Source organism: Sorex fumeus, unplaced genomic scaffold (assembly GCF_029834395.1).
Source record: "Sorex fumeus unplaced genomic scaffold, SorFum_2.1 ptg000003l, whole genome shotgun sequence".
Classification (NCBI taxonomy): Eukaryota; Metazoa; Chordata; class Mammalia; order Eulipotyphla; family Soricidae; genus Sorex; species Sorex fumeus.
Window position 1 is genome coordinate 32,877,504 of NW_026606060.1, and position 21,311 is coordinate 32,898,814.

At 37.5% G+C, this 21,311-nt stretch overlaps 1 protein-coding gene across 1 annotated transcript in view; it reads right to left on the bottom strand.

Moving 5' to 3' along the window:
• MGAT4C (MGAT4 family member C) overlaps positions 1-21,311 on the bottom strand; it is a 276,972-nt gene that overhangs the window by 66,376 nt on the left and 189,285 nt on the right. Inside the window, exon 2 of the mRNA XM_056116608.1 lies at positions 1,812-1,859. Within this exon, the coding sequence (XP_055972583.1) occupies positions 1,812-1,856 (45 nt within the window). The 5' untranslated portion in view covers positions 1,857-1,859. The remainder of the gene's footprint in view (positions 1-1,811; positions 1,860-21,311) is intronic.

Here is a 21,311-nt window from a genome sequence, read left to right on the forward strand (position 1 = left end):
CCAGATCACTGCCTGGAGTAATTCCTACATGCACAGCCAGGTGAAAGAAAGCCCTGAGCATCGACAGGTGTGCCCCCTTCACCAATAAAAAGGTAAAGGTAAAGGCCCTCCCGTTGATCGTCGATTTGCTCGAGCGGGCCCAGTAACGTCTCCATTGGAGACTTTGTTGTTACTGTGTCTGGCACATCGAATACTCTCGGTAGCTTGCCGGGCTCTCCGAGAGGGGCGGAGGAATCGAACTCGGGTCGGCCATGTTGGCCGCTTGTAAGGCGAACGCCCTACCCGCTGTGCTATCGCCTTCACCAATAGTTTTGAAAAAAAAATAGTGAAATAATTAAATGAAATTTCTTAATACAAATATTATAAACATTCAAAACAACAAATTAAAATCATGTGCAAATGCAGATTAAATCTTTGAATTTGAGTAAAAGAGTGAATAGGGTATTAAAATATATAATTCCAGAAAATTGTTAAGAATTCTTCAAAAAATATCTAAAATGTGTAAAACATAACTGTCAATTTACAAAATATAAGCTTAACACAGAAGATAAATATAAGAACTTTAATTCAAAAAAGAACTAGAAAATTAAACACATAGTTATAGCAAGTTGGCATTTAATTAACTTCAATTAATACGAGGAATACAGAAACTAATAAAACACAATCTTGCACAGAGTCAGAAAAATTGCTGACAATGTAAGTTATAATCTTGGAGAATTATTTTTTCAAGAATGAGAGCAAAATGCATATGCTTTAATACAAAGCCAGCAATATTTACTAAAGGGTAATAAGGTAAAGGTAAAGGCCCTCCCGTTGATCGTCGATTTGCTCGAGCGGGCCCAGTAACGTCTCCATTGGAGACTTTGTTGTTACTGTGTTTGGCATATCGAATACGTCATGGGGAGCTTGCCAGGCTCTGCCGTGCGGGCGAGATACTCTCGGTAGCTTGCCAGGCTCTCCGAGAGGGGCGGAGGAATCGAACTCGGGTCGGCCATGTTGGCCGCGTGTAAGGCGAACGCCCTACCCGCTGTGCTAGAATATATTTCAAATAGACAAGGAAGGTGGAAGGTTTGATAAGAAAAAGTGGTAAATATGAGAATAAAACTAATTTTAATTTAAGCATACTAATACTCTTGGGATTAAAGAGAAAATAAATACCTGAAAAATTAGTACAGAGATTTTGTGGCTCATGAAGATCGAGTTAACATAAAAAAAATCTTGTATTTCAGGAAGAATTTGAAATAGAACAATGCCCCCAAAATGGTTGTAAGTATATGTGACTGTGTGTATTTCTTCCAGAAACTATGTTTACCATATTGGTTGTATTAAACATTTATTTTTATTTTATAACTTGCTTCTTCTTGCTGTGTTATTTTTGTGTATTAATAAAAATATCATGTTGACTATTTTTGCAAATAAAAAGTTCAATTTTTGTTTGTTTTGCTGTTTTTGTTTTGGAGGGCAACACCCAGTGTTGCCAAGGCTTGCACCTGACTTTTTGCTCAAGGATCACCCCTGGCAGACCTTAGGGAACCATATGTGGTACCGAGGATTGATCTTGGCCTGGCTGTGTGCAATGTGAGGCAATCATACTCCCAGGTATGCTAACCCTCCAGCTCAAATATTCTTCAGATTTTAGAGTTAAAGGAAATACTTTTCATGAAACAGAACTTATCCATATTAAATTAATGAGGTAAAGTTCTCCATTAAGGCACGCAAAGCTGCTCTTAGACAATTTGACTTGTAGAATATCTATGATATTATTTTCATAGATGTCCTTAGAATTCTAATGTGAACAAACAAAATCTCACCTTAAGAAAGAAGCTGTCATAATCTGTCCTGTACAGAATGTTCATACACTGTAAAAAAGAAAATTCCATGTTACTTATAAAACTTTTTGGCTTGTCATTAGTAAAAGTAAAATTAAATGTGAGGCTAGTAGTTTTGTATTCCCTGCAATTCTAATACGCACATATGTGTGTATATAATGTATATATTTGTATTCTTAATTGAAATTAAATATAGAACATTTTAGTATACTTTATATATGGATACATGCATTAGATTGCCCATTTATATTAAGTTAATTATTAATAATAGTGAAATTAAATTAGATAGCATCTATTTTATGTTAAATACATACATATGTATCTTTTAACATGACTATTGACTGTATTTGTGTTAGTAAAAATATTTGATATGCTTCATACTTTTCTACTAAAGTACAGAATTACTTGCCCTTAGAAAGCAACTTCAGTACTTATTATCTGACTTCATTCACACAGGCTAGCTTGTTACATGTTTTTCCATGTTATTGATTTTTCCATCATATAAAAAGACTTACAACGTTGAAGAGATTGCTCCTGCTACCACATTATAAATCCATTGCCTGGAACACAATTTACTGTTGAACGTTTGCCAGACTATGTTAACAAAGATATTTAGAAGAAAATTGTGCAGCTGTAACACAATGAATACAAGAATAAGGGTTTCTAAAGACAATTTTAGAAATATGTGTGACTCTTTGGGTAAAGATAGATTTAAGGAATGCATCTTACTTTGCATTCATTGTCTCTGCAATAGTTAAAATTATTATATGTTTAAAAATCCAGTGCTACAATGGGCCATGTAAAGACCTCAAAAGAACTAATAATGCTATTTTCTTAAGTTTGATGCTGTGTTGCCATTGGCCTATTTTTTTTTAGAATATGCTGTGGGTAGCTTGTTAGGCTCTGCCATACAGAGGTAGTAAATAGAACTGTCACTGTCCTCCCGTTGCTCATTGATTTTCTCGAGCAGGTCCAGTAACATCTCCATTGTGAGACTTTGTTATTACTGTGTTTAGCATATCGAATACGTCATGGGGAGCTTGACAGGCTTTGCCATGTGGGAGAGATACTCTCGGTAGCTTGCCAGGCTCTCCGAGTGGGGCAAAGGAATCAAACTCTGGTAGGCCATGTTGGCTGCGTGCAAGGCAAACTCCCTACTTGCTGTACTATCACTCCAGCCCAGTAAACAGAAATAATTATAAATTTTAAGAGATACAGATTTTCAAGATGATAAAAGACAGAAATTGGTTGATTTCTCCTAACATCTCCATCAAATTTCTTTATGTCGATTAACATGTGCCATGGTCAGCTTATGTGATCAACAACACCCCAAACCTCTTATAATTCTCTATTGGCTCTTATGTAGCTTCCACCCCCCAGCAAGAACAATTGCAAATATAGATATTTATTTTTATGTTTTCTAATTAGTCTACTTAATTTATTTTTATATTAAGGCATCATGATTTGCAATGTTATTTATGATAGAGTTTCAGATATGCAATATTCCAACACTAATTCTTTTATCAGTGTCCACTTCCCTCAACCAATGAACCCAGTTTCCCTCCCACATAAACCTACCACCATTCCAACCCCTGTCTCTAATAGGCACATTATTTACTAGGCACTGTGGTTTACAATACTGTTATTTATAGTAGTTCATGCATGACATATTATAACTCCATAGCTTTTGTAGCTTGATTACTTCCTTCCACGTATCCTTTTCCCTGTTCTACCCCCATCCCATCCCATTCCACTCCCCTTCCCTGTGGTCTGCATCCTACTGAAGATCTGTTTTTAGTTTCTGTTGCTTTTGGATATTTATTATTCCACCACTATGTTTTTTTAAATCCTACAACAGAGAGATAATTCTGTCAGAGATAGTATCATGGTATCACTGTATCACTGCCATCACTGTCTTCCTTTGTTCATGGCTTTACTTTAGCAGGCACCAGTAACATCTCCATTCATCCCAGTGCTGAGATTTTAGCAGCCTCTCCTTACTCATCTTTCCCAATGCTGCCAATTTTGGAGGCTCTGTCAGGGTCAGGAGAATGAGAACTGCTATTGTTACTGTTTTTGGCATATAGAATATGCCACGGGTAGCTTGCTAGGCTCTGCCATACAGAGATAGTAAACAGAACTGTCACCGTCACTGTCCTCCCGTTGTTCATCGATTTTCTCAAGCAGACCCAGTAACGTCTCTGTTGTGAGACTTTGTTGTTACTGTGTTTGGCATATCGAATACATCATGGGGAGCTTGCCAGGCTTTGCCACGTGGGTGAGATTCTCTCGGTAGCTTGCTGGGCTCTCTGAGGGGCAGAGGAATCGAAGTCCGGTTGGCCATGTTGGCTGCATGCAAGGCAAACGCCCTACCTGCTGTGCTATCATTCCAGCCCAGTAAACAGAAATAATTATTAATTTTAAGAGATACATATTTTCAAGATGGATAAAATCTAAGCTAATATAGAGTGTAACTTGTTTTTCTGAACACATAAAAATATTTTCAATATATTTGAAAACACATTCAATATAACCTTAAATTTTTGATAATGTTCTTCAATAATATGTCAGCTATTTCTATACTGTATGTTACATTAAAAAAAAACATTTATTTTTTTCAATATTCCAAAACAATTCCTTCATGAACACATGAAACAGCCTAAGGAATCTAATCAAATACACTATACCATTTGTGGAGTTTACTGCCTATAACAAACACAAACCATGAGGGAAAATGAAAGACAGGAAATTTATCTTTCTTCAAAAAAATCGATGTTCATCTGAATCTACATGTATTCCTTTTCCTTCAGATCATTGTTGATGGGGATTTTACAGGGGGGAAAATGGGTTAAAATGACTGTACTTCACTGTCAAGAGAAACCTATGGTCAAGGATATGTCTAATTCTCAAGGCTTTCATCATGAATATTTTATGAGCCTCACTGATCTGTCCTATGTAGAAGAAAAATTTATCTTTCATCTGTGCAAACGCTGGCTGCCTAGTAATGGATTATATTTCTGTAAGCTGAGTGGTGAAATGCAAACGGCAGCAAAGCTAAGAGGAGGCAAAGTCTTCATTTCTTTTACTGGAGTCTTGCTGCACTTTACTAAAGAGGTAGAGGCAGCCAAGCAAAGAAAAAGATCTTTGGGGAACTATGAAGATTTTGACTTCTGTGCCAATATGCTTTGGTCTACCCATGAGAACACCCATGTTTATGCTGACTTCTCCATGAGTGGATCAGTTACAGTGACCTTTTCTAAAAGTAAAACATTTGCAAGAAAGTTTAGAATGTTGCAAAATCATTAGCTCAGCTGTGATTATTTCCTGAAAACTAAAGAATGGATTGATGACCTTACAAATTTCAAACTGAAAGGCTTATGTTGTGCCCCTTAGCTGAGTGTGGCTCAATTTCTCTGAGCTAAGAATGACATATAGACCTGCCTGTGCACTTGAAACTTTTAAGTGGCTGAAAAATTAATTACTTGTGAAATGCATTTAATGAATAATCATAATAAAATGCCTTCCAATAACTGTTCGTTAGACATACAGAATTTAAAAACACTTGAAAGAAAAGTGTATATTTTCTTCAATGCTTTTTTAAAACAAAAATCATAAGTTGGTCTTTTTAGTTAACATCTTCCTGGTATCTCAGAACATAAAATGGCTCCTGTTTGGGGTCTGAACAATTGTATCCTGGAATCTTGTACCACATTGGCAAGTAGTAGGTATTTAATTTTTTTTTTGTTAAAATATTTACAATTTTAAAAAAATCTTCAATGCTTTTTGGAATGCTCTAATTAGCTGGGTAATGATTAATAATTCTCAATGTTCATATTAAAAACAATATTTTACTAAGAAGCAAAAACTTGCATAAAGCAGGGGATGAAGAGTTAGTATGGCTGGTAGGACACTTGCCTTGCATGTAGTCAACCTGGGTTCAATTCCGGGCAGCCCTATAGTCCCCTGAGCCCACCAGAATTGATTCTTGAGTGAAAAGGCAGAAGTGACCCCTGCGCACTGCTGAGTGTGGCCTCCAAACAAAGCAAAACAGTATTGTTTTGAATACTGTTTTAGAAATTGGGTGATACTAAAACATCTAATATTAACTGGGGGCCTCAAAGAGTTGACTAACTAATTGAATGCATAAATGCATGAGTGAAAAATACTATGAAACATTTCTGATACAGGACTATAAAAACAGATACATGGGTGGGGGTTGCGGCACAGAAAAACTGTACGGCAGTTAGGGCACTTGCCCTGCACAGTCAACTCTGGTTCAATCCCAGGCATCCCATATGGCCTCCCAGCCTACAAGGATTGATACCAAAGTGCTACCTGAGGTGCAACCCTGAGGACTACCCTGTGTGACCCAAAAACTAAAGTTAAAAAAAAGAAAAAGACAAGACTAAACTCATTGGACAAGTGTAGATAAATCTCAGTTCATGAAAAATCTGGCTAAGAAGGTTAGAACAACTGAGTAGAAAGAACACCTGTTTATAAGAAATATGAAATCTAGTTCTCACATCCATTTTTTTCATGGAAATGAAGAAGTTTCTTTTTTCATAAATGAAAAGGATTGGAAATCAACACTTATATTAATATAGTAGAAGTATAAATATTGATATGGAAATTGTGTCAATTTTTCTTTTCTTTCATTTTAGTTATGTTTGCCTGTCAGCCTTAAGAAGTCAGGGAATTTATAGTGAATCTGAATAGCGGTACACAGGGTAACATCTAACACTACTCCTTCATTTGCATATATATTTTTTTATTTTGGAGGGCTGCAGGGGTGCTAAGGGTTTACTCAAGGCTCTGTGCTCGGTATCAATCCTGGTTGTACTTATGACACCATATGTAGTAGCAGGGATTGAACCCAAGTGAGCTTCCCTGCAAGGCAAATGCCTACTGGCTATTTCTCAGGTCAAAACCTTACTTCATTGTTACACAGTTGCATACATCAAAATCGCTGGGAACCCCTTCAAATATTTCCTCAAGCACATGTTTAAAACTGTCTTTACTGCAAGGAAGTTCCAAGAAATGTTCCATGTTCTCAACAGTGGCACTTTAAACTTTTCAGTATGTCATTATAAAAAATATGTTTATTCCAGTCAAAAAGATTAAAATTTAGATAATACCAATTCTAAAATAATGTCCTAAAATGCATATCTAGCAAGATTCATCTTGCCTCTGATCTGCTTTAAGAGTTTCATGGTCTGTTTGGCTAAATAAATTTTATAGCCATATATTTTATTTTCATCAAGAAGCCTTGCATCAACCAACCTAAAGTAACTGCTATTTTTCAAACACATTTCATATGAACTTTCATGCTTCAGTGTCTTGAACATATATTTGATTTCCTAGGCAAGAACCTTTATCAATTGGTTTCATAGCCTCAGGTAGTTTAGGTTTATTGGATTGCTCTCATCACAGTGCTCCCATTTCTCTGTGTTTATTTGTAACTTCTTTCTTTTGTGCACTGTTGACTTGCAAATATTGTTTTTCTCTTCTCCTTAAGTCTTTTGTATAGTTTATTCAGAGCAATGTGCTTTTTGTATGGAAACAAGAAGAAAATAAATGCTATGCTTTCATAATGTGAGAGTCATTTGTCTCTAAATTATATTTCCCTCCTGGGCATCTGATCTCAGCTGCCCTTACTTCCTAGCACCCGCCAAAGTAGGGTCCCGACGAGGGACTGGATGGAACTAGGGCAAGTGGTAAGCTATGTGCTACCCTCGCATCGAAATGGGCCTGGTCAAAGTGCTATAATGCTTAACTATAAGTTATGAGTTTGGTCATGGACAAATGCTGTCATGATCCAAAAAGTAATAACTAGATTCGGACCTTGATAGGGTTAGGAGAGATTAATCTGGCCTGAGGACTGTAGTCTGAGTCTGTGAACAAGACGTTCCCAGTAGAGCTGCCCTATAAGCCCCAATGTATCTCATACAAAAATAACTAGTATTAAGACGTTGATTGAGTTTTTTCCTCCTTTGAGGAAAGGAGAAAAAAACCTTCAGAGGTATTTTGCCCGTCGGCAGTCATGAAGGGCTTTGGAATATCTCTTAAGTGGTATTTCGTTTAAACTGGTGGGCCCTCAGGAAGGGTTTTCTTCTGCTGATTTTGCTACCAGACTGGGTATAGCATGGGCCCAGAGGGCAATGTGGAGAGAGACAAGAAGGGGTGGAGAGACTCGTGGAAAAGAGGAGAATCCAGAAAGCTGGGATTGAGGAATATGGCTCTAGGAAGGAGACACCAGAGTTGGAGAGAGATGAAAGAGAGAACAAGGCAGCAAGATGAAGCATGGAGAGATTAGCAAGGGGGACAGAGAGAGAAGGATGTAGAAGAAGCATACAGGAGCAGGCACGTGAAGAGAGAGAACCCAGACTGCGAGATAGAATGTGGAGAGATGAGCAGGAGACAGAAGGAGACAGGAATGAGGGGCAGTGTGTAAGGAGAATGGAATAAATGGCATCTGATAATGGCCCTTGTTTTCTCCCACCGTCTGTCCCATAGCCTGAGCCTCCTTAGCTGGGGGAGCGGCCCAGGCGCTCCGAACCCAGGCAGCTAGGGGGAGAGTCACTGGTGCCCTTCCCTGAACACCCCGGAGATTTTTATACACATGTCACCCTAAACTACCTGCTATTTTTCAAACACATTTCATGTGAACTTTCATGCTTCAGTGCTTTGAACATATCGTTCATTTTCCTAAGCAAAAACCTTTATCAATTGTTACTTCTTAGAAGACCTGTAACCCTCTATAATAATAATAATGGGTCCATTCAATGAAAATACAATTAGAGGAATAACAACATCTCACTGAAATCTTTCTGTGATACCTTATTTTTCCTATTACTGTAGACTCAAGGGCAGGAATCATACCACTTCATATCTGTGCTTGGAATATAGTGTATTATATAATTGTTAAATAATAAATACAATGCATTAACATGGCTTTTTCCAACTAAAAGTTGTTTTTTAGGGAAAATAGTTTAACACAGTAAGATTTGATTAGAGAAAATATTCAATTCTATGCACTATTTGAAGTAATATATTTGAGCTGATAGTTCTTCAGGGATTTCTTGATTTTTTAAAATTTTACTTAAATGTAAGGAATTTAAAATCTAGACTTTCACTTAATTACCTCATTTCTTTCCTAAGTGATTACTAAACCTTTGCTTACAAAGATATTTTTAATTAAAGAGGTTATAAATGAAACATACTTTTAATTAAGAGTAGATATATTTATATATATTCAATTTATTATGAACAGTAACCATGGATATAAATGATACAGAAAATTGTAGCATTTCTTCATAATAACTTATACTTTAAAGTTCTCTAATAAATCCACTAGAGTTAAATCAGACTAAGAAATCTCAATAGAAAGATAACATTCCTTTGAGCGATTTGTGTAAATAATATAAATCTTCATGTAATCTGTACAAGTATTTTGTCTCAAGACAAATTAAATGTTCAAACTCCTTCTATAAACTCAGGAAGAAAAATAAATAGCAATTTCTTGAAAGGAATATTATCTCCCATAATTCAAATGATATTCTACATAAAGCTTATAATTAAATTTGCTTTAAATTTAATAGTTTTAAATATAAATTTGAAACAGAATATTTTATATATATTGTTGCCATGGGCACTTCCATTTTATAAATTAAGCATAAACTGTTTCATGTTTACATTTGTTACGAGATTTGGAAGTTTTGCCAATATATATGTACGCATATGTATGTGCATATACACATACAGGTGCTTATACACATATGCATGCATATATGTATTTCTTTCCTATGGAGACGTTACTGGGCCCGCTCGAGCAAATCGATGAACAACGGGAGAACAGTGATAGTGACAGAGATTATGTCTTTAGATGTTATTTTGATTTATATCTCACCCCTCTGTTTCTACAGGATTTGCATCAGCATGGGGGAAATACTTCTCAAATGTTTTATTCACCCCATCTAACTACCTCTAATATAACTTTTTATTAGAGGCAATTATTAATCCTTTTAACAAAGAAACTATACTTATTTTATTAAACATTGGTTTGGTATGTGAATGTGTACGTGTGTGTGTGTGTGTGTGTTTACACACACACAGGTACGCAATACTGTGTTTTGAGCTGCACCTAGTAGCAGAATTCAAGACTGACTCAGCTCAAGAGTGGTACTGGGGATGAAATCAGTACTGGCCATAAGCAAGGCTAGTGCCTCAACCCATGTACTCACTTACGTACTCAGTCCCTTTTATTTATTCTGTTCTTTATACTCTCTATGCACTTCTCAAGATAACCATATTTCTTCCTCTGGAGTATTCCTTCCCTTTGCCATTACTTACGCAGGAAAAGTAAATTTTGCTTAGTTTTGCTTTTCCAATGATTTATTTCCTATTTTAACATTTCTTCATGTAGTATTGTCATTAATTTTAATTTCTTATGAAGCTTTGAGTTAAACTTAGGTTTCCTTTATTTTTGAATTTACCAATACTATGGGGAAGAAAAAATTTGAAGTCAATGTTATTTAATTTTTTGTTTTGTTTTGTTTTTCATACTAAATATAACCTAGGACCTAACACTTGGAAGACATACTCTTTAGCACTGAGATACAATTTAAAATATTTTTTCTTTTTATTATTCAAAATTTAAAGTTTAAATGTAAAAGCATAACTAATTCCTTTATCCTTCGATTCCACTGTTCTTCCTGCATTAACATACACCTCAGAGACCTGCACCCTACGAAAACAGGATGAGAACACTATTCGGGTCTCCCAAAGAGGAATCGAAAGAGCTATGCTTGGAGTATCATGCTTCACTCAAATGAGAGAAAGAATCTGGAGTTCCGACCTCCATCGACAGTCAGGAGTCAGGAACGCTGTCTTGTTTGCCAAGGCGTCGAAAATCAGATGGGCTGGACACGTAATGAGATTCGGAGACTAACACTGTACTAGATCCTTTACCGACTGGATTCTATGGGACATCAAAAGATCGCATGGCTGCCCACCTATGAGATGGTCTGACTTCTTCGTCAAGACCCTGAAGGATTGGTTTGAGGCTCTTCATATTCCTAGAATGAGCAGGAGCCATTGGGCTACACTAGCATGTGACAGGGACGAATGGAGACATTACTGATGCCTGCCCAAACAAATCAATGATTAATGGGATGTCAAGTGATCAAAAGATCTCCTTATTTTCAAGACAAACTTTGTCCTCTGTTGTGGTATGCTTTAAAAAAAACAGTTCTGAGATGTTTTTACTCTGCTTAAAACTCATTTAGTTTTGGAATTTGATTATCTGATTCGCGTCCTTAGTTCTAGGAGTAGCTAAGAGTGAAATATTTATAGCTTACCTGGCCAATTATCAAGTACTATTTAAATAATAATTTTCTTCACAAACATCTGTAAAATTTTATACTCAAGTTTTAAATTTTACTTTTTTTTTACTGAAATCTAATACCAATACTAGAAACATCTGACTTCAATATTCTTCCTTATAGTATAGCACTCTAGGCATTAAGAATAGTTTAGTTCCTAGGGTGCTTGCCTTCCACGTGGTAGACTTAGATTCCATCCCAGGCTTCCCATATGGTTCCCAAATCCCCTGAGCACTGTCAGGAAGTATCTCTGAGCACAGAGACAGAAATAAGCTTTGAGTATCACTGAGTGTGCTCTCCCCCAACACCCATCCCCAATAAAACCATAGCAGAATAAAACACACAAAAAAACAACTTTAGCTTGAACTGCAGAATTTGAAGAAACAAATGGATATTACAATTTTTATTCTCAATCTTCTATTTTGTTTCTTTTTTGTTTTAGGGCAGCACCTTGTGGTGCACAGAGCTTACTCCTGGGTCTGAGGTCAGGGGTGATTCCTAGAGGTGCTCTGGAAACTTGGGGAAATGGGGATCGAATCTGGGTCTGCTGCATGCAGAAACTATTTCTCTGGCCCTCTATTCTCATTATTACTGACTCTATTCTTCAAGTTATCCAAGATAAATTAAAATAATTTTAAACTCAGTCTCAAGATCTGTATCATTTTCACCAGAGAAACCCTTCTATTTGTCTTTTGAGAAAGTCAGTTAAAAATATTGGGGGCGAGGAGTGGTGGAATCTCTAGAATGCTTGAGTTCCTGTCCTAGTGATGCTGACCTAATGGTTTCTAATACATCTATGGATATTGCTTAGACCAGGAAAGTTAGGAGGCTGTTAGGGTCATATACATGGTTTTTGGGGAAATGAACTGATTGAATGAGATGGGTGTCTTATTTAAAGCATGTACTTCACACTTCTCAGCTATTTCTCTAACCCCTGACCTCAATGTTCTTATTATATAAGTCCTGCCAGGCATGTACTCCAGTCCTCTCACAACTATCTCTCTGACCCTGGCCTCACTGTTAGAATATTACAATCATGACCCACTAGAAACACTGGTATTAGCTTGGCACAATTTCTATGCTTTCATACATGGATACAATTATGATTTTAACTTATATCTATACTCTCACTTTTGCAACCTTGCTTTCTTTGCTACTTCTCTGACCTATACTATGGTAATTATAGTAACCTTGCTAAAAAGAGTCAGATAATCTAATACCATTACACAAATTTTTATAACACTTTCCAATTTCCTTTGAAATACATGCCCATTACGTGATTTCACTGATGTGGTGATCTCCTTGACCTTAGCTCCTTCCTATTCCTCACCTTCATTTCCTTCACTGGAAGTTGCACTACTTTCTTCATTGGATTATGCATATGTTTCTAAGGCTCTAACTATAAGAAATTTGCAGTGAATGTTTCAATTTTCGAAAAAAATACTGTCGTAACTAACATTTAGAGTTTATTTATTTATTATTTATTTTTCTTTTCTTCAGATGATTAAAAACCTGAAAACAGTAATTTTTTTCTTTGCATGTAACTGATAAATAATATATACAATATTTGTGAAAGAATAACTATGACAAGATGAAAATTAGTCAATCTATTTTCTGGTTAAAGATTTAATCAAAATATCCATCAGGTTAGGGTGGAGAGATAGTATGTTGGATAGGAAGCCTGCATACACAGAATCTGTGTTCAGTTCCCAGCATGTAGTCCTACCTAGCCTACCAGGAATGATTCCAGAGTACAGAGCCAGGAATAATCCCCGAGTGCCCCTCCTCACAAAAAAGAAATCCATCAGGTAATTTTCCCATTTCAATATTAGTATAATTTGATTATTTATAGGGAAAACCCTCAGTAAATATTTATATAGATGGCAATGACTTTTAAGGGTTATAGCTCTTTAAAACATGTTATAATAAGTCAGGCTTCAAAACTCTATTTTTAAAAAGATTTATAGAAGATATGATAAATAGATAAATATTCCTATCACAGTCAGAAGTATATTTGTCAGTACACAGTATATTTATCTTCCAGCAATTTAGTAAATAGATTTTGAATCAATTTTCTACTGACATCTAACATGGCAACATTAAATATTTTCAAACTGGCCAACCAAGAAGTAAACTATTTTGTCAAAATCCACAGGGTAATGCATGCCCTAACTTGACAATTCAAGTGCATGTTAATTTTTCTAAACAAGGATGAAATTTAAACTATCATATAGAGTACATGTAAACTAAACTGTAACTAAAGATGTTTAAAATTTACAAGATAATATAGATATTATGAGGTCATATTCTAAAGCAACATAACTTTAAAATGTAGTGATAAGCAATGAAGAGTATAACATCACAAAATACGAAGAAAACAGGAAAGTATACTCAATCTTGTTATATTCATTGTGAAAATGTCACAGCAAAAATTGCTTAATTTTTTGATGTTATATAAACAAAAAGGCTCTATGAGAATGTATGGATATGGAAAAATAAGATTAAAATGACAAAGTTATAAAATTTATCTTTGGGGACTGAATTCACAGTACAGTGGGTAGGACATTTGCCTTTCATATGACTGACCCAGGTTTGATTCCAGCATCCCATTTGGTCACCTGAGTACTGCTAGGAATAATTCCTGAGCTCAGAGGCAGGAATAACCCCTGAGCAACACCTGCTGTGCACCCCACCCCCACCCTAAATCAATAAAATAAAAAAAGTTTTCTCTTGAAGAAAAACATATAAATATTATTAAGCAAAATTTATCCAATCAAAAATGGAATAAATTTCAAAAATGGAAGAAATAGTGATATTCCTAAGTTTAAGGATTTATGCAGTCATAGAAATAATTTTCAAAATGTTTGCAATTTTTTTTATTATAAAATATTGTTTGCTTCTAGTTGTCATGTGTAGTTTATATAATTTTCATCAGGGCTGCTGGATTGTATAATTTTGAGGAAAACATTTGTACATTCTATTCACATTTAACACAGTGAGTTGTTTTCCTCATCATCAGTTCATCTATTAACAATGTCACTTTGTGTGAGATATTTGTAAGGTAAGGTAAAGGCCCTCCCGTTGATCGTCGATTTGCTCTAGCGGGCCCAGTAACGTCTCCATTGGAGACTTTGTTGTTACTGTGTCTGGCATATCGAATACTCTCGGTAGCTTGCCGGGCTCTCCGAGAGGGGCAGAGGAATCGAACTCAGGTTGATTAAATACAAATAATTTCATGAGTCTTCCTTTGTTTTGGCAGCCTAGTTCGGCCTTGAGATTTTATCAGCCTCTCCTTTCTCATCCTTCTCAATGCTGCCATATTGGTGACACCTTCAGGGTCAGGGAAATGAGACCCATTGTAATTACAGGTTTTGGCATATTGAATACACAAGGGGTAGCTTGTGAGGCACTGCCATGTGAGCAGAATATTCTCGGTAGCTTTCCAGGCTCTCTGAGAGGGATAGAGGCTTTTAGGGTGGCATCTAATTTCCCTTGTAGACATTCCTATGGTTCAAACCATATTTGAACCCTATCAAATATGGTAAGGCAATTCTGGAAGATGGGTATTAAATGTCTTATAATGTGTCCAGAAAATGTCCTTGAGCATGGCAGCGGCTGGGTAGTGGAGGTAGTGGAGGTAGTGGAGGTATTTATCTGGTACTGTAGGGGTAGAGTAGGTCTTCTGTGCGCAATCCAATCCCTGGGTCTCTGGTGGTTGGTGGAAGTAGATAGGGCAGGGTAGGGTGGGGCTCCTGATTTTAATCCCTTCGTCACCTGTGGTTGGTGGGAGCAAGCAGAGAATCTCTGTCCCCGGGTCTGGTCTGTTGAGCCTGGAGTCCAAGGTTTCAGAGTTCTGCTTATCTTGTACTGTGGGGCTTCAGTTGTGCGTGAGTCTCGGCTGGAGCGTCCAGAAAGTGTCCTGGAGTGTGGCAGTGACTGGGTAGCGGAGGTAGTGGACGTCCTGATGAATCTAGCACATCTTCCAGAAGTTCGTGTGGACAAGGACACCGACACCTCCGACACCTCTTTTATCGCATGTTCTGAAGAACAATTCTTCTCCAGTGTCAAAAATGATGTGATGAGATTGGTGCCTTCTTGTCTCGGTCAGACCAATGATGTCGTACTTGATCTTTTGCGCTTTTACCATCAGGTCCTCGATGGATGCATCTGATGCTAGCATACGTGCATTGAAAGTACGGGCGGTCATTTTTGTCTTCCTTTGTTTTGGCAGCCTAGTTCAGCCTGGAGATTTTATCAGCCTCTCCCTTCACATCCTTCTCAACGCTGCCATATTGGTGACACCTACAGGGTTAGGGAAATGAGACCCATTGTAATTACTGGTTTTGGCATATCAAATACACAATGGATAGCTTGCGAGGCTCTACCGTGTGGGCAGAATACTCTCGGTAGCTTGCCAGGCTCTCCGAGAGGGATAGAGGCTTTTGGGGCGGCCTCTAAACACCTGTCTTCGAAAACTCTTGAGCTTATTCGCCAACATGGTTTGGCACTTACCTCAGGCAACCGCAAGCGAACATCTGAGCTCGCAAAGCAGTGCAGAGATGCAATCAAGGAAGACCTCAAAGAGGGAAAAGCAGAAGAGCTGGTAGATGTGGCAGAAGCCAGGAAAAGTATTCGTAACACCTGCCTGTCCTTCGCCAACTACAAGACCAAGATGACTGCCTTCTGACGTCCTGATGGATCTATCACATCTTCAAGAAGGGAAATGGAGAAGATTATCCATGACTTCTACTCAGATCTCTTTGATAGCCATGTCCACCTACCCACATATCAAATTTCGCAGTATGGATATGTGGTTCCCAATGTTCTCCCTTCCAAAATCCGACACGCCATTTCATCAGTAAAAAAATGAACAGCACCCGGCCCAGACAAGGTCAGACCTGAACACCTGAAGAACCTGCCATCAGTACTCATCAATACGCTGGCTTGGCTCTTCACATGCTACCTGTCTGAATGCAAGGTTCCATCCCAGTGGAAAACCAGCAGGACTATACTACTGTACAAGAAGGGAGACATCCACGATATTAGCAACTATCGCCCAATCTGCCTATTGTCTGTCATCTACAAGCTGTTCACTCAAGTCATCCTGAACAGGATTGCCAGAACACTAGATGAAGGACAACCATGCAAGCAAGCTGGGTTCCGCAAAGGATTCAGCACCCTCGACCATATCCACACGATAGCCAAGCTCATTGAGGTTTCTCGGGAGTTCAAGACGCTGCTCTAACGTTCATTGATTTAAAGAAGGCCTTTGATTCTGTTGAGACGGAAGCGGTCATTGAAGCCCTAGCCAATCAGGGCATTTAAGCTCAATAAATCCAGATCCTCCGTGAGCTGTATTACGGATTCACTACCAGGATCTCGCCATTCTACAAAGAAGTAATCATTGATGTCAAGAGAGGGGTTCGGCAGGGTGATACCATTTCACCAAAACTCTTCAGTGCCACCCTTGAGAACATCATGCGACGACTGGAATGGGAAGGAATGGGAGTGAAGATAGATGGTCAGCAACTACACCACTTCCGCTTTGCTGATGACATTGTTTTAATAACACCAAACATCAGCCAAGTGGCACAAATGCTGGCCGACTTTGACCGTGAGTGTGGAAAGGTAGGACTACAGGTGAATCTTATGAAGACAATATTTATGAGAAACAGCGTCGTTACTGATGCCCCATTCGCTCTCAACGGAACAACCATCTCCAAATGCACCAGCTATGAGTACCTAGGTCGAGAAGTCAACATGACAAATGACCTGGCACCCAAGCTGCGCAGGAGGAAGAGGACGGCTTGGAACACCTTCAAGAGCGTCGAAGAAATAGCTAAGAGGATGAAGAACCTCCGGCTCCGGGCACATCTCTTTGATTCCACTGTTCTTCCTGCATTAATATATGCCTCAGAGACCTGGGCCCAAAGTAAACAGGATGAGAACGCTATTTGGGTCTCCCAAAGAGGAATTGAAAGAGCTATGCTTGGACTATCACGTTTCACTCAAATAAGAGAAAGAATCCGGAGTTCTGACTTCCATCGAGGATCAAGAATCAGGGACGCTGTCTCGTTTGCCAAGGTGTCAAAAATCAGATGGGCTGGCCACGTAATGAGATTTAGAGACGACCGCTGGACTAGAGCCATTACCGACTGGGTTCCATGGGACGACAAAAGACCGTGTGGCTGCCCAACTACCAGATGGTCAGACTTCTTCATCAAGATCATGAACAATCAGTTTGAGGCTTTTCATGTTCCTAGAACGAACAGATGCCATTGGGCTACACTAGCACATGTCAGGGACAAATGTAGATGTTGCTGGCACTAGCTCAAGCAAATGAATGATTAACGGGAAGTCAAGTGATCAAGTGATCAATTCCATGAGTTGGAATTTTTCTTCCTTCCTTCCTTCCTTCCTTTCTTTCTTTCTTTCTTTCTTTCTTTCTTTCTTTCTTTCTTTCTTTCTTTCTTATCATTGGTACTAAGGACTCACTCCAGTCTTTCTTCTCAGAGATTACTCCAGGATGTACTTAAAATACCTTATGTGATTCAAGGGATCAAAACTCAGGGAAGTTGTGTGCAAGGCAGAAACACAAACATCTTACTCATTGTTCTCTAACTACTACTCTTCTTATTCTTATTCTTATTCTTATTACCCATATTTAATCAGTTTCTCTTCAGAAATTTAGAATCTATAATACCTATAATTACTGGACAGAAAAGGTAAAAATGAGAAAGAGATGAGATATTATATTAGGAGTTAAATCATTTTTACAAAAGTTGAAAAATCTCTCTCTATTTGAAACTGCACACCAAGAAAAAACTCATGAATTTTGCTGAGTCCAGAGGCCCACAAACCAAGAGACTCAACAGTAGAAATCCTCTTCTGAAAGTGTGAGAAAATATATGTCCTGTTTAAGCCATTAGGTGGAGTTGACAGATTCTCCCTTGTGGCCCAACCACATTGGGAAGGGGAATCTAATTATTCATAAGATTCTCATTTGGAAATATTCTCAGAGACAACCAAAGGGGATGAAGCGATAGCACAGCAGGTAGGGTGTTTGCCTTGCATTCAGCCGACCCAGGTTTGATTACTCCGTCCCTCTCAGAGAGCCCAGCAAGCTACTGAGAATATCCTACCCGCACAGCAGAGCCTGGCAAGCTCCCCGTGGCATATTCTATGTCAAAAACAGTAACAATAAGTCTCACAATGGAGACGTTACTGGTGCCCGCTCTAGCAAATCAATGAACAATGAGAGGACAGTGGTACTGTGCAACAGTGCATAGAACCAAAAAAGATGGTTAGAAAAATATCTCCGAATCATCTTTTTTCAATCAAAGTGACAAATAATTAGCCATCATATCCTCCTTTCACCCCGTCCCCATTTTTACACATTTGAGAACTTAAAAACAGTTAACCAATATGAACAAGGGAAAATAATATTGTACTCTTGAATTTTAATACAGGAACCTGGATTTTGATATAAAAATGTATCTTTGAAGTCATTATTCCTTCATTCTGGGTGAGAAAAATTTGTCCATACCTAGCAGAACACTGGGATTATTCCTGCCTCTGTACTCAGGAATCACTCCTGGCATTATTCAGAGGGTCATATGTGGTGCCCAGAACAAAACTTAGTTTGTTGTATGCAAGGTAAGCAGGGAAACCTTGTAATATCTGTTTTGCTCCATTCTTAGCTAAAACTTGCACTTCTTCAAAATAATTTTATTGAATGCCTTCAATGTTTAGGGAACCAATTTTAGTGCTATAACATAGCAGAAAGTAAACATCTTATACTCTGAGGTTTTTGTTCATTTTTTAAAGAGTAGTCACAAATCAGTCCAAGAGTTTTTATTGTGTACTAAAGACTGTTCAAAACTCTTTATAAAAATACACTCAATCTACAGACATGCTATGAAATAAGTATAATTCTTATTTATCTTTTACATAACATATAACTACAAAAAATGTATTGGGTGGCTTACTACAGTTTTAGTTATATTATAAAGCTCAACCAAATTCATGTTACTAAACTATTTAATATATTTTTAAATGATACTGCAGTTTATGTAATATGGCTACAATAGTGTTAAGGTTTATGACATTGATATACAAAGTTATTGAACCTCTCCACCATTAAAATGCCCATGATGATAATAATCTGATCTTTAATTACAATGATATGATCTTTATTATATCCTGATTCACAACCCCCCCTGCTTTGTAATCAGTTTCATAATCCAAGTATAAGAATTTGCCATCTTTGGACATTGTTCCTCCCTTTCTTGTGTCAATTTCATAGACAAACAAAATATTCTGCTATTTGTTCTCTCACTAACTTATTTTGCTTAGAATGGTCCCCTCCAGCTCCTACAAAGTTGCAACAAAATGTATGGCTTCTTTAGTTACAGTGTATTCATATTCTATTTGAATGTGCCACAGTTCTTTGCACATTCATTTGACTTTAGACATTTGGGCTCTTTCCAAATCCTGAGTATGTATACTCAGTGGCACAATGAACATAGATGTGCATATTATCTTTCAAGTTCAAGTGAATGTTTATGTATTTGGGGAGTAAATAGCATTAAGTGGAAGCACAATGCAAATAAATTCAAGACTTTTCTAAAAACTGCTACTTATCTGATATTTTTCTGACCATTCTTAAAAATCTAAGATCAAACCCACACTCTTGATTTAGCTATTGTTCACATTAGATGAAAAATTGTAGGATTAGAAATCAATAAAATTAAAATATAAGATGCAAATATTTGGCAGCATAGAATATAAGTGAATGTATATATTTATGTCTGTTATCCCCACATAGATCCAATTATACATGAAGTATTTTCTTTATTACCTCATACATTTAGAGCAACAAAGCAAAGAATAAATGGAAGGATGTTTGAATTCAGAAATGGAGAAAAAAGAATATAAAATAGAAAATTAATGGGCTGGAGCGATAGCACAGCGGGTAGGGCGTTCGCCTTACAAGCGGCCAACATGGCCGACCCGAGTTCGATTCCTCCGCCCCTCTCGGAGAGCCTGGCAAGCTACTGAGAGTATTGGATATGCCAGACACAGTAACATCAAAGTCTCCAATGGAGACGTTACTGGGCCCGCTCGAGCAAATCGACGATCAACGGGAGGGCCTTTGATTTGATTTGATTGATTTTGAATGATTACATATTTTAATAGATTGCATTAAATAATAGTACAATTGAACATTATTTGGAGGGGTTGGGATTTCTATTTTATTTATTTGGGGTCCCACCCGGCAATGCACACGGGTTACTCCTGGCTCTACACTTGGGAATTACTCCTGGTGGTGCTCGGGGATCATATGGGATGCTGGGAATTGAACCCAGTAAGGCTGCATGCAAGCGAACACCCTACCCACTGTACAATCGCTCCAGCCCCATAATAGAATAGTTTTATGCATACAATGTTATAACACCAATTCCACTACCAGTGTTCCCAGGGTCCCTGCTTTCACCCAGTATACCCTCTTGAAAGGCATAGAACAAATTTATTTCATGTGTTTTCTTGTTTCATTTATTAATTTAAAATAGAAAATATAGATCATACTGACATCCAATATGGGATATGATTTGAATAACAACAACAACAACAACAACAAAGCTATTCAATTATGAACAACTCTGTAAATCAGTGAATCTAATTAGAAATAAATAAATGGACATTGAAAATACCAAAAAAGAAAGAGAAGACAAAGGTCAAATTTCTTGTTGTGAAAAAAGAGTTACTTGGGCTAAAGTCTGTCAGTTAATCTTAAAAACATGAACAAACATACAGACAATAAAACCATACAAATCACCCACCACCTATTCTTGCTGTGAGGACCAGATACAGGGGATTGAATTTGGGGGTCTCGTGACTGTGAGGCAAGAGCTCTATCTTTGAGCCATATTCCTGGTAAAGTTAAAAAACTCTTTTACTGATAACTTAATGAAAAAGCACTTTGCAATGAACATAAATGCTCTCTTATATTTTATTTCTGAAGACAAAAGAGACCCCAAAGGAAGCTCAATCAGGCATCAGCAGTTCACTAGTCATTAACTTAATCATCTTATTGTTCTTA